A 13,409-nucleotide genomic window follows, 5' to 3' on the forward strand; every position below is an offset into this window, starting at 1 on the left:
CCCCCCCAAAAGTTACCAAATTCCCCGTTCTAAGGAATTCGATTCCCACATGAGTTCCACTGCTGCGCCCTTCGGCAACGTGGGACTGGAGAACTGCACCAATCGCAAGCGGTTTCACAAGCACACAACTGTCACGAACCGATGGTCAGCTCAAATCAGCCCAAAAGTTTTCTTTCAGCCTCTCCTATTGCTTCCTTTCGCTCTCTCCCGTTTACCTCTAGCCACTCTTAAATTGCGGCCTCACCTTAAGGTAAACAGAAACAAACCAAAATAAACAAACCAACAAAGAAACGGCAACGAAAGGAAACAGCAACGATAAAGTGCACAATAGAGCTCCTGGAAAACAGGCGCTGGCCTGCTCAGTGTGACGATGACCCCCTCGGACGCGCGACCCCATCTGCGAGTTTTCATAGATCCAGACTACCTCTTGCGCATTGTTAACTTCGACGAGCTTCGCTTGAATCCTTTGTTTCTTTGGTCTTAAGGTCGGCGACCTTGGCTTCTACCTTTTATTTGTTTGGATGAACACGGTCACACGGAGACTTCGCAGAAATGTTTCCATATGCGGGTCGTCTAATGATGACCCGCATATGGAAACATTTCTGCAAAGTCTCCATGTGACCATGTTCATCTAAGCCATAGGTTTGCCGATAAACACATCGAATGACAGGCTCCTAGCCTTAGGTGTCCACAACACGCTCGAAGAACTCATAGAAGCCCATACGATAGCGCAATATGAAAGACTCTCACAAACACCTACTGGCAGACACATACTTAAAAAGCTGAGAGTAACATACGCATCACAGTATGGCACTAAAGTACACATTCCCCACGACATAAGGAAGCGGCTTATTATCCCACCGCTACCCAAAAACATGCATCCCAAACACCACAGCGAAAGGCGGTAGGAAAGGGCAAGGGCTATACAGAGGAGATTCCAACGCTCTCAGGACGTGGTGTACGTCGACGCGGCAGAGTACACGACTAATCAGAATATGTGTATCGTTGCAGTGAACTGAGAAGGTGAGCGTAAGGTCAGCGGATCTATTAAAACCAACAGAGCCGAGGTGGCTTAGGAATCGGCCATTGCTCTCGCAATGGCTTCCACACTGGCCACGATAATAGTCAGTGATTCTAAAACCGCCACTTTAAGTCACGCAAAGGGGCGCATTTCGCCGGAATCACAATGTATCCTGGCAAACTTCCGCGGTGAGCGGGTTGTCCATATCATCTGGGCGCTTGCTCACTCCTCCCTCCCCGGCAATGAGGCGGCCGACACCGTGGCTCGAGGACTCACAAGCCGAGCCACTGGGGCACCGCGGCTGGGGCTGACAGGGGACCGGATGGTTGGCTACAGGGAGATGACTAATCATTACAGATTGGGGAGGGTGCGTTTTCCTCCCGCACACCCATCACTTAATAAGCAGCAGGCGGTGGCATGGCGCCTCCTTCAAACAAATACATATCCAAATCCCGTGACTTATAATCATTATTACCCAGACCAATATTCGGCCAACTGTAAATTTTGTCAAGAAAGGGCGAACCTGGATCACATTATCTGGGCCTGCCCTCGGGCGCCCCAACAGGGCCAAGAAATTCAGGATCGGAAGCAGTGGGGGGAGACCGCGTTGCTCAGCTCGGCCCCCGAAGACCAACTTTTGGCTGTCCAGCAGACCGAGGATGCCGCTAGAGCTCAAGGGCTTCTGGCCGTCATCTAGGCGGGGTTGGCCCCCCTACCAATCTGCCGGCTATTTAAATAAACGTTATTTCTCTCTCTCTCCATATGCGGGTGGCCCCGGGAATTGCGCGCGCTATCAGCCAGCGGGGTAGGCAATTTGGAGGTGGTGGCGAGCGTCGCTGTTGGTTCGCGCTCCTTTATCCTTTGTCCAGCTACCCCGACACCGTGGAGGCGACAACAGTGACGACCGGCAAGTGAAGCGTTTGTCGGCACCCGTTTGTCGCGTTTGCCGGTTCGAAACATCCTACACGTGTGGTCAACGATCATCGGCTAGGCGACGCCCGCCACCAACTCCAAATGACCTATCCTGCTGGCCGATAGCGCGTGCACTTCCCGGGCCCACCCATATATGGAAACGTTTCTGCAAAGCCTCCCCGTGACCGTGTTCATCTAAACAAATAAAAGAAAGGTAGAAGCCAAGGTCGCCCACCTTAAGACCAAAGAAATAAAAGATACAAGAGAGGTGGTCTGGATCTATGAAAATTCGTATTTAGCCAGTGCCATTACTGTTGCCACGAGGATGCGAAAGAAATGCATAAAATTAGGTGCATGAATCACAGACACAAACTGCAACTTGGACGTTGACTTCCAGTGCATGGTCACCGCCTACGGGGTTTGTTGCAATTTCAGTGGGCTCGCGTAGATGGCAACTCCGGATTCACGTCTTTCAAACTTCCAACGCGCTTGCGTGCAGATCTGTAGGCGGAAGTGGACCGACGTGAGGTATGTCGAGTCGGCCATGAGCTTCTACGCACGCAGCGGCAGGACGTGGATCGGTTACGAAACCGAGAAGACCGTCGCCGAAAAGGTTAGATAAACACGATGTGGTCTGTCTGTCTGTCTGTCTGTCTGTCTGTCTGTCTGTCTGTCTGTCTGTCTGTCTGTCTGTCTGTCTGTCTGTCTGTCTGTCTGTCTGTCTGTCTGTCTGTCTGTCTGTCTGTCTGTCTGTCTGTCTGTCTGTCTGTCTGTCTGTCGGTCTGTCGGTCTGTCGGTCTGTCTGTCGGTCTGTCTGTCGGTCTGTCGGTCGGTCCGTCCGTCCGTCCGTCCGTCCGTCCGTCCGTCCGTCCGTCTGTCTGTCTGTCTGTCTGTCCGTCGGTCCGTCCGTCGGTCCGTCCGTCGGTCCGTCCGTCGGTCCGTCCGTCGGTCGGTTGGTCGGTCGGTCGGTCGGTCGGTCGGTCGGTCGGTCGGTCGGTCGGTCGGTCGGTCGGTCGGTCGGTCCAGCCAGCCAGTCTGTCTGTCTGTCGTGACGAGTCATCCTTGCCAGTAATTCGAGGGGATATTTCCATGTTCTCGTGGCTGTGCACGATCTCCTCGCCACTTCTCAGACAATCGGGTACAAGTGTCGTGACATTGATTGATTGAAGGGAGTGATTTATTAGTCGTTTGTTTCAGTGATTGAGCGTTTCGGCATTTTACGTTTTTTTGAAGGTTATGGCGGCTCCTGCTTCTTGCAACGGTGAGCGGCAAGACTAACTTTTGTAGTTTCAAATGTCACTCATCACAAGTGAGGCAAAAAAAATCCTCCTCCCCTCTGCTCCCCCCCCCCTGACTTACTCTGTTGTCTTCAGTTTTGCGGTGCTTTGTGGCGTTAAAAAGAAATGACACACGCGGACACAAATCTGCACCCGCAGCAGGCGTCCCGTGTCTGTTTCGGTATCCTCCATTGCAGCTCAGTGACCCTGGCGCATGCGCTGTTGAGCTCGCGCTGAGCTCGAGTGGCCGCGGGTTCGATTGCCGCCGCGGTGGCCGCCTTCCGATTTGGGGCGGGCAGTAGGAAACACTTTTTGAACTTAGATTTAGGTGCACGGTGGGCGCCCTACTGTTCCTGGACTTTGGGACCTCTGACGAGCATTACTAGCTACTATTCGTAGCTTAACATATGTGCTGTAATCTAATTATGTAGAAAGGCAATTAGAGTAATTATGTTAACTATTCAACGAAGCATTTTTAATTTCTCGTAGAAGTAATGGAAGTAATTTAGATCCAGCTAGGGTTAAAATTGCGCTATTTGGCAGCGACAAATTTTTAAAATTTTGCTACCGCTTAAAGAAAACAGAAAGAAAGAAAGAAAGAAAGAAAGAAAGAAAGAAAGAAAGAAAGAAAGAAAGAAAGAAAGAAAGAAAGAAAGAAAGAAAGAAAGGAAGGAAGGAAGGAAGGAAGAAAGGAAGGAAGGAAGGAAGGAAGGAAGGAAGGAAGGAAGGAAGGAAGGAAGGAAGGAAGGAAGGAAGGAATCTTCCTATATTCACAGGTGGTTCCCCTGTCAGCTTTTTTCCCCTAAACCTAGCGATGTCGAATGTGAAGACAGCCGGCTCTGATGAAACTTATCTTCCTACTGCATAACATTAAAAAGAAAGAAAGTTCTGGGACCTCCCGCTGTAATATGTTTCTAACGGGCATTGACATGACAACCCCGCCATGCCTTTTTTTTTGAAACAAAACACGACTCGATGTGACTCCAATTTGCTCGCCCTGCGATTTCTCCAACACGCAGGTGCAGCTGGCACTGCGAAGACACCCGAAATTCTGCGTGATGCTGGTGCAGGTGGACAAGGACGACTTGCGCGGAATCTGCTCCGAGAAGCACTTCCCTCTCGCACAAAGCGTCAGGCATGCCATGCGCCTCTACGGCCGCCGCAAAATGCGCGGTCCCGAAACATCCTAAGCTCGGGACTAAGTGCAGTGCAGACCGTTCAGGCGCAAGCCGGCAATAAAGCGCGCACGTTTAGAGGAAGGGGGAGTGGAGGGAGTGATGTCCGTTTTCACCCCGCAGTTTCGTACAAAAGCCACTAGAGGCGCTGCGGCTCACCGCGGTCGCTCAGCTACCGTAAGGAATCGTGGTTAGAATAAGGATTTATCTACAGTCTTTTGGGGGCTTGCGACTTCGGAGTATTGTTGCGGAGTCGCTCGTTACGTTTTTATTTTTCTAAATTCACAAGAAATCGCAATTCCCTAAACGCATGTAGGCAGCACGACTCTGCACCAATGACGTTGCACTTATGACGCAACATATGCTGTCTGGAAATGGTCAATTTGCAGTGTGGCGAATCCGTTCGCGACGTCGGAAGAACAAAACTTGGACAAATTTCAAGAGCCCAACGCTTTCATGTGTACACTGGCTGAACCAATGCATTTGCAGTTCTCGTACACCAGCGCTAGAGCCCTCTATGGCAATTCGTGCAGGAATCGACTCGTCGACTTTGCGTCGTGAGGAGGCAACTCTGTACTGTTCATATACTGCTCAAGTACTGCTGCACCTTTCGTGGAACAGTACTATGCCAGGCCGCTATTAGCTTAAATGGTAAATAGCGTGCCGGCTGCTGCGGTTCTATTAGTCCCGGATAATTCTACTTCGATGGAGGCGGAGCCGCGATATTGCGACTTCACAAAAAGTCTGGGGGTCTTCATTATATTATTATTATTATTATTATTATTATTATTATTATTATTATTATTATTATTATTATTATTATTATTATTATTATTATTATTATTATTATTATTATGAGTGTCATTATATAGATCGGGTCCAGAAAAAGTTTCTAAGTATGGTAGAAACTATTCCTGGATGCAACAGATTGCGTACTTCGCTTCCGAATTAATCGCGCTGACGTTCTGTTCTCTTCAAACTCCTTTACGGTATCCTCACCTGGCCCGAACCCCTCTGTTGTATCGTGCTTCGTATTCCGTGCAAGATCACCGGAGAACATAGACCTTTCCGTGTCCCTGCCTGCCATCAACAACACAACAATTAGACAAAAATAGCAGGCCTTGATTGTACCCGACCTGACAATCATCATATTATACAACCAAAATTTAGACGAGAGAGTATGAGAATAAACCGAATCGCTTCTTTATTGATGTGAGAATATTCATTTTCTGTTAGTTTTTAAGACGTTTTGCTCAGTTCATTCAATACGATCCACTACAAGTTTATTTTGACAAGTTACTGACGTAGTTTTCAGGGGGTAAACTAAACATGATAATAGATAGCACAAAAAAAAAACATGCATCATACAATATATAACAAGGTGGAAGCTAGAATAGCAAGTTTCACAGGTATGTACTCACACGAATCGCCACAATATCGACTAAAGTCAAGATATCAAAACGTGGAAGGAATGCTGTTCAGTAATACAGTAACGTACGCAGCCCATGCACGCAGCCTAAACAGCTTCGCTGGTAATCCGTCCCCATATGAATGTTGCGGCCCCACGAATTTTTGTTTCCTGAGCTGCTTCGCCGATCGCACATGTGTCGGTGAGTTCCTGTTCCATGTCCGTTGTAATTATTTTAAAGCAATTGAGCTTACTTTTCTTAGCCTATATGAACACAACAAGAGTTACGGAATGGATTCCAAGGGAAGGGAAGCCTAGCAGAGGGCGGCAGAAAGTTAGGTGGGCGGATGAGATTAAGAAGTTTGCAGGGACCACATGGCCACAATTAGTACATGGCCGGGGTAGTTTGGGAAGTATGGGAGAGGCCTTTGCCCTGCAGTGGGCGTAACCAGGCTGATGATGATGATGATGATGATGATCTTACTTTTCTGTCTCAACAGCGTGCTGGCCTTGTATGCAACTGGAGTACGTAAACACGCGCCCGCAAAATCGCTCCAAAGCGTGCACTCAGCGTCGAGGACACCAAATCCCGAAAGAAGCGTCGCGCGGAACAGGAGCGTCTTTGCTAGGCAGCGAAACGTGGTGCAGACCGTGGATGTATGCATATAATTATAAGGATTCATTGAATTTCCGTACAGCCCCACATTTCAATCGAAATTTAACACTTCTGTCACGATGCGATGTGCCATGTGCGGCAATGACAATGCTCAACCCTCTCGGGCATTATGAACAATGACGCCCGACAACGCCTCAAGCAAACACGTCTCCCTGCGTGTTATGCGAACTGCGCAGACAAACAGCAGTGGTACGCCCCAGGTAACGTGTAACATCGACTCGCCATTCGCGTGTTGGATTCAAACGCTGCAGAAATTACACATTCGCCGCCAACATCACCGGTAATTATCGTCAGTCAAAGCAAACAGCATACAAAGCTTCGCTTGCATCGATTCCCACAGTGGATGGCATCCGCCCATTTTTTCCTGCAGCCCCACACTACGCCAACACAAGCGCCGCCGCGATCCCCGCACCTCCTATGCGTCTGCCGCAACTGCTGCTGCAGCCGCGCTCGCACCTCCGTCGCGCGTGACGTCACACGCGCAGACCAAATGCGCAGGCGCCGTAGCCACCCTCTTTCCTCCTACCCCCCTCCATTGGTGCAGCGCTGTCGCCGCACTCCTGCCCCCTCTCCTCTACCCGTCCCCATACCAGAAGCTCCGGTACCTGTGACGCGCGTGACGTTATAGCACTTGTTTATGAATGTTTATGAGGAATGTTTATGAAGCTCCTAAGCCACAGGCGCTGGTGGTTACGCCCTATTAAAACGTAACTAAATGTCCGTGGGGGAATATGGCATAGGCTCTAGGAATAGCAGGGGAGAGTTGTTAGCAGAGTTTGCAGAACAGAATAATATGCGGATAATGAATACCTTCTTCCGCAAGCGGTATAGCCAAAAGTGGACGTGGAGGAGCCCGAATGGCGAGACTAGAAATGAAATAGACTTCATACTCTGCGCTAACCCTGGTATCATACAAGATTTGGACGTGTTCGGCAAGGTGCGTTGCAGTAACCATAGTATGGCAAGAACTCGAATTAGCCTAGACTTGAAGGAACGGAAGAAATTGGTACATAAGAAGCCTACCAATGAGTTAGCGGTAAGAGGGAAAATAGAAGAATTCCGGATCAAGCTACAGAACAGGTATTCGGCTTTAACTCAGGAAGAGGACCTTAGTGTTGAAGCAATGAACGACAATCTTGTGGGCATCATTAAGGAGTGTGCAATAGAAGTCGGTGGTAACTCCGTTAGACAGGATACCAGTACGCTGTCGCAGGAGACGAAAGATCTGATCAAGAAACGCCAGTCTATGAAAACCTCTAACCCTACAGCTAGAATAGAACTGGCCGAACTTTCGAAGTAAATCAACAAGTGTAAGGCAGCTGACATAAGGAAGTATAATATGGATAGAATTGAACATGCTCTCAGGAACTAGAAGCCTAAAAGTGTTGAAGAAGAAACTAGGAATAGGCAAGAATCAGATGTAAGCGTTAAGAGATAAAGCTGGCAATATCATTACTAATATGGTTGCGATAGTTCATGTGGCTGAAGAGTTCTATAGATATTTATGCAGCACCAGTGGCATCCACGACGATAATGGAAGAGAGAATAGAGGAAATTGAAATCGCACAAGTAACGCTGGAAGAAGTAAAGAAAGGCTTGGGAGCTATCCAAAGGGGGAAGGCAGCTGGAGAGGATCAAGTAACAGCAGATTTGTAGAAGGATGGTCAGCAGATTGTTCTAGAAAAACTGGCCACCATGTATACGCAATGCCTCATGAGCTCGAGCGTAACGGAATCTTGGAAGAACGCCCACATAATCTTACTCCATAAGACAGGGGACGCCAAAGACTTTAAAAATTATAGACGGATCAGCTTACTGTCCGTTGCCTACAAAGTATTTATTAAGGTAAGCGCAAAGAGAATCAGGAACACCTTAGACTTCTGTCAATCAAAAGACCAGGCAGGATTCCGTAAAGGCTACTCAACAATAGACCATTTTCACACTATCAACCAGGTGATAGAGAAATGTGCGGGATATAACCAACCTTTATATATAGCTTTCATTGATTAAGAGAAAGCGTTTGATTCAGTCGAAACTTCAGCAGTCATGGATGCATTACGGAATCAGGGTGTAGGCGAGCCGTATGTAAAAATACTGAAAGATATCCATAGCGGCTCCATAGCCACCGTAGTCCTCCATAAAGAAAGCAACAAAATTCCAATAAAGGCGTCAGGCAAGGAGATATGATTTGATATATGATCCTGTGTTTACAGGAGGTATTCAGAGACCTGGATTGGGAAGAATTGGGGATAAGAGGTAATGGAGAATACCTTAGTAACCTGCGATTCGCTGATGATATTGCCTTGCTTAGTAACTCAGGGGACCAACTGCAATGCACGCGCACTTACCTGGAGAGGAAAAGCCGAAGGGTGGGTCTAAAAATTAATCTGCAGAAAACTAAAGTAATCTTTAACAGTCTCGGAAGAGAACAGCAATTTACAATAGGTAGCGAGGCACTGGAAGTGGGAAGGGAATACATCTACTTAGGGCAGGTAGTGACCGCGGATCCGGATCATGAGACTGAAATAATCAGAAGAACAAGAATGGGCTCGGGTTTGTTTGGCAGGCATTCTCAGATCATGAACAGCCGGTTGCCGTTATCCCCCAAGAGAAAAGTGTATAACAGCTGTGTATTACCAGTACTCACGTACGGGGTAGAAACCTGGAGGCTTACGAAAAGGGTTCTATTAAATTGAGGACCACGCAACGAGCTATGGAAAGAAGAATGATGGGTGTAACGTTAAGGGATAAGAAACGCGCAGATTGGGTGAGGGAGCAAACGCGTGTTAATGACGTTTTAGTTGAAATCAAGGAAAAGAAATAGGCATGGTTAGGACATGGAATGAGGAGGGAAGATAACCGATGGTCATTAAGGGTTAGGGAATGGATTCCAAAGGAAGGAAACCGTAGCAGAGGGCGGCAGAAAGTTAGGCTGGTGGATGAGATTAAGAAGTTTGCAGGGACAACATGGCCAATTTTAGTGCAGGGACGGGGTAGTTGCAGAAGCATGGGTGAGGCCTTTGCCCTGCGGTGGGCGTAACCAGGCTGATGATGATGATGATGACGAAAATTGGCGCGTGACATTGCTTCGCGGAGCTACCAACGCGCGGTAAAACAGGAAAGCGCCTATTTTGACAGGCGCTTTGCTTCGTCTCATATTGCACCTCCCACATCGCGCCGATCTCTGCGACTCAGCGATGGCGCGACCAACTTGTCGGAATCCAGTCGCGCAGAGCCCACGACGTCGCTGCGGTCGGTGAGCGACGAAATTCGCCGTGTCGCTGACTGGAAATCGCGCCATGTGAAACAGCCTCCAGGCGCCTGTTCCTGCGTTGAGTGTCGGCGTAAACGAGCCAACGAGCACAGCGAAAGATGCAAGATCAAGCTCGGATTGGAGATGAGGACGCGAGCCGCGAACGGCGGAGACCAATGAGAGCGGCCGCTTTAGTGACGTGAGCGTGGGAAGCTGATGTCATGCGGACCCGCCCTACCGCTCGATGCGTACTCATAGAGACATTTAGCGTGTCCGCTATTCCGGCAAACCAGGGCGGTTTGGGTGGATCACCGGATGGTCGGGGGCGTAAACGTGAGCGGCCGGAGCGGTGCAGCCGCCTGGTGTTGTAGAGCTCAATCAGACAAACACAGAACTAAAATTGCAGTAACCTACTTTGTTATGCTTCGCTGCTGGTGCAAATTTTCGGCAGGGGCGTAATTGTGTTCACAATTACGCCGCTGTCGGAAACCTACACCCCAGCTAAGAAGAATATAGTAATTGGCTCTGTGTTTAGGTGGTCGAGCTTTGCACCACCAGCTGGCGCCACCAATCTGGCCGCTCACGTTTACGCTCCCGACCATCCGGTAATCCGCCCAAACCACCCCGGTTTGCCGGAATAGCGGACACGCTAAAAGTCTCTGATCTCAGCCGGACCGCTCGTTTCGTACTATCGTCGGCTCGCGTCAGCTTTTGCTCGCGCTTGTTTGGTTTGCTTGGTTTAGTCTCGTTCGCGTTTGTTTCGATTGTCATGCTTTGCGGTTCTTTTTGCGATGATGAGTCTAAACATAGGCGTCCTGACGGATGCTTTTTGGAGACAGTGCACCATATCCGATTCTGCTTCAGGCGATCTCCTGATTAGCGAAATAGTCGCACCACACTTCGTTCCGTTTCGAATAAACCGCATGAGAGAGATTATCGGCGGCAGCCAATATATCGCGAAACAAAACACGTATAGATTTCGCATTAGGAAGTGTCGTAATCGTAGCCGATTTTTTTACTCCAAGATGAAACGATACAACCTGGGCCGCACCCGAAGGCGGTACAATGTCTCGCAACATCTTCGTAGCGTTCAGCTACGAAGAACGGACTGGGGAATCAGAGCCGACCCCGAAGGCGTGGGTGCAGTTTTACACAGTGTCCCGAAGCCTTAGCTGCCACGAGACGAGAATGGGACAGACTGACAAGCCCCCTGTCGTTACGCAAGAAAAGAAGTCAATTCTGGCGGCCGAAAGGAAGCTACAGCGCACACAAGTGCTTTAACTCGTGCTATGTGGGGCGTGACGTATACGTGCCAGTCGTGCCAAAGAAGTGTAATGCTATTAGGAAGTTAATACTGTTAGGAGGTCCCATTTCAGTTTCTAACTACGGGACCTCCTTCTGTATATACATATGTTGAAATTATCCTCATTTTGTTATGAATAAAACTGATTCTGATTCTGTCGCACGCCTTTATAACGAAGCGCTTGGGGCCATCGAATGTGTCACTTCAATAAAATCCACGCAGTTCTGGCAAGAACACGTATATTCCGTTCTAATAGAGTGGTGCTCGACTGTAGTTGGCGTCGGCGTGAGAGATGCATGCGTACGGCTTGAACATCGTGCTGACATGTCTATTGCCGGAAGGTCGCCTTCGCCTATATGGCTGACAAGGAAATTGATTCACCCGTAGGCACGCTTATAACTGTGGTATGAACGAAAAGTGCAATATAAGGCACATCACATGTAATACATCATACTTGACGTAAACAAAACAGATTAGCAAATGAAATAATAAATGCCATACGGCATACCCATCCATCTGACCGCTGCAGTTGGAGCCAAATATTGCGCTCACAAGCCTAGGTGTTATCGTTGATAACTACGGCAGTCACTCTGGCAATCTTTGTACTTTCTCACGAATAATTCGTAATTTTTTGACTAACGTACAACAAAATCAACAATCTTCGTGCACAGCTTCGGTAGCAGCGAAATGCTTTTAGCTCAACATCTGCCACGCTAAGCCCTTAAAGAGAAAAAACTCGATGTTGAATGTCATATTTGACAGGAAGGTGCGTTTTGAGAATCGGAAAAAAAAATGGCTGTGGCTTAGCTAAGGTTAAGCCCAGGATGCGAAGCATACTAGCCTTTATTTTAACGCGACAGCGTTAAGGAGCTCGTGTAGCAGAAAAGCCGGTGTCATCGGCGTCGGCTCAGGCGTGCGGCGCTTGCTCAGGCGCACATTTCGTTGTCGCGCCGAACGCTGCGTTGCTCGACGCTCACCGCGTCCGATGCGGGCGGCGACGCCGCGAGCGACGGCGCGAGTTGGAGCCCCGTTTCTCCTCTGTCATGACGTCACGGTGTCACGTGGTATTGAAGGCGACACCGCCGCGCCTGAGGAGCTGGGTTGAGCTCTCGTAATATGCTTCGCATAAAAGCCCACGACATCGCCGCCGACCCGAATTTGCAAGAAAAATCGCATTACGTGAACGTCACCGTGTAGGTGTCATACTTGCAGTGACCCAAGTTGACGTCAAAAAAGGTTCATTGATGAGCGGCAGATGCCCGGTGGCTCCTGGGGCACATCACAGTGGCACCCAAGCAGCGGCCGCGTGATACAAACCAGATGGTATGGCAAAACTTTATTGAGGTCTTGCAAATTGTATGTCATCAAGAAGGGGATCGCTCCCACATGGCAACATGAAGGCCAAGCCTCTCGGCCGCACTGTCGGCCTGCTGGACAGTCCAGAGTTGATCATCCATAAGAGGGCTGCAGAGAGAGAGAGAGAGAAACTTTATTTTGGTTCCTTCAAGGATTTAGCGTCTCGAGGTCTCGGTCGTCTTGGGCGCCGGCGACTTGGAGCCTCTTCCAGCAAGGGTGGGCCCCTATTCCAGGGCTCCACTGAGCCTAGCTACTTCACTAGCGTGCTGCACTAAGGCCCTTTGGGCGGTGAGCTCGCAGCTGGTAAGCCGACTCTCCCATTGCTCCGCACTCGGGTTATTGTGTTGGTGGAATGATTTATTGTGGAACTGCCTCCCATCTGGCCGAGCTGTTATCGATGATAGAGCATGGCCGGACACACCGCCAGAGCATGTGTTCTATCTAACGTGGCTATTTATCGCAATCACAGCAAGTATCATCGGTGTAAGTATCCGGATAGATTGTGCGTAAGAACGACGTATTGGGATACGCACGCGTTTGTAGCAGACGGAGCGTTAGGGCTTGACCTTTATTGATCCGCGGATGAGAAACGATGTAGGCTCTACGGCTCAGGTAGTAGTTTTTAGTAATCTCGTCGTAGGTCAAGGGCTTATCCTTGTTCTTTTGGGAGTCGTCTTCCAATTGGTCGGGGATAGCGCGGTGGGCAAGTTCGCACGCAGCCCCGTGAGCCAACTGGTTGAGGTTGGGAGGAGCACCGTCTGTCTGACCTTGATGTGCGGGAAACCAATAAATGAAGTGGTGCTTGGTTTCCTTGCCCCAAAGGAGTCTGAGGGCCTGCTTGGAAACGGTGCATTTTCCAAATGCTCTAACTACAGACCTTGAATCGATATAAATCACATCCCGTGAGCTATCCAGCCCGGCTACTGTGCAATAGCCATTTGTTCAGCAATTTCCGAGCCCCTGGTCCGAACTGAGGAAGCATTCGCCATTCTTTACCGACCATCGACAGTGACGAGAGTGAAAGCCCG

General features: G+C 49.2%; 1 protein-coding gene across 3 annotated transcripts in view; it reads left to right on the forward strand.

Annotated features, from left to right (window-relative positions):
• Nucleotides 1-4,500, forward strand: part of LOC135919847 (chitinase-3-like protein 1) — a 36,232-nt gene extending 31,732 nt beyond the window's left edge. For all 3 annotated transcript variants that reach the window (XM_065453807.1, XM_070525683.1, XM_065453808.1), the window contains exons 12-13: nt 2,433-2,546; nt 4,230-4,500. In XM_065453807.1, coding sequence (XP_065309879.1) covers nt 2,433-2,546; nt 4,230-4,400 — 285 coding nt within the window. In that variant the 3' untranslated portion in view covers nt 4,401-4,500. The remainder of the gene's footprint in view (nt 1-2,432; nt 2,547-4,229) is intronic.
• The last annotated feature ends 8,909 nt before the right edge of the window (nt 4,501-13,409 follow it).

The sequence above is a fragment of the Dermacentor albipictus genome, chromosome 9 (assembly GCF_038994185.2).
Source record: "Dermacentor albipictus isolate Rhodes 1998 colony chromosome 9, USDA_Dalb.pri_finalv2, whole genome shotgun sequence".
Taxonomy (NCBI): Eukaryota; Metazoa; Arthropoda; class Arachnida; order Ixodida; family Ixodidae; genus Dermacentor; species Dermacentor albipictus.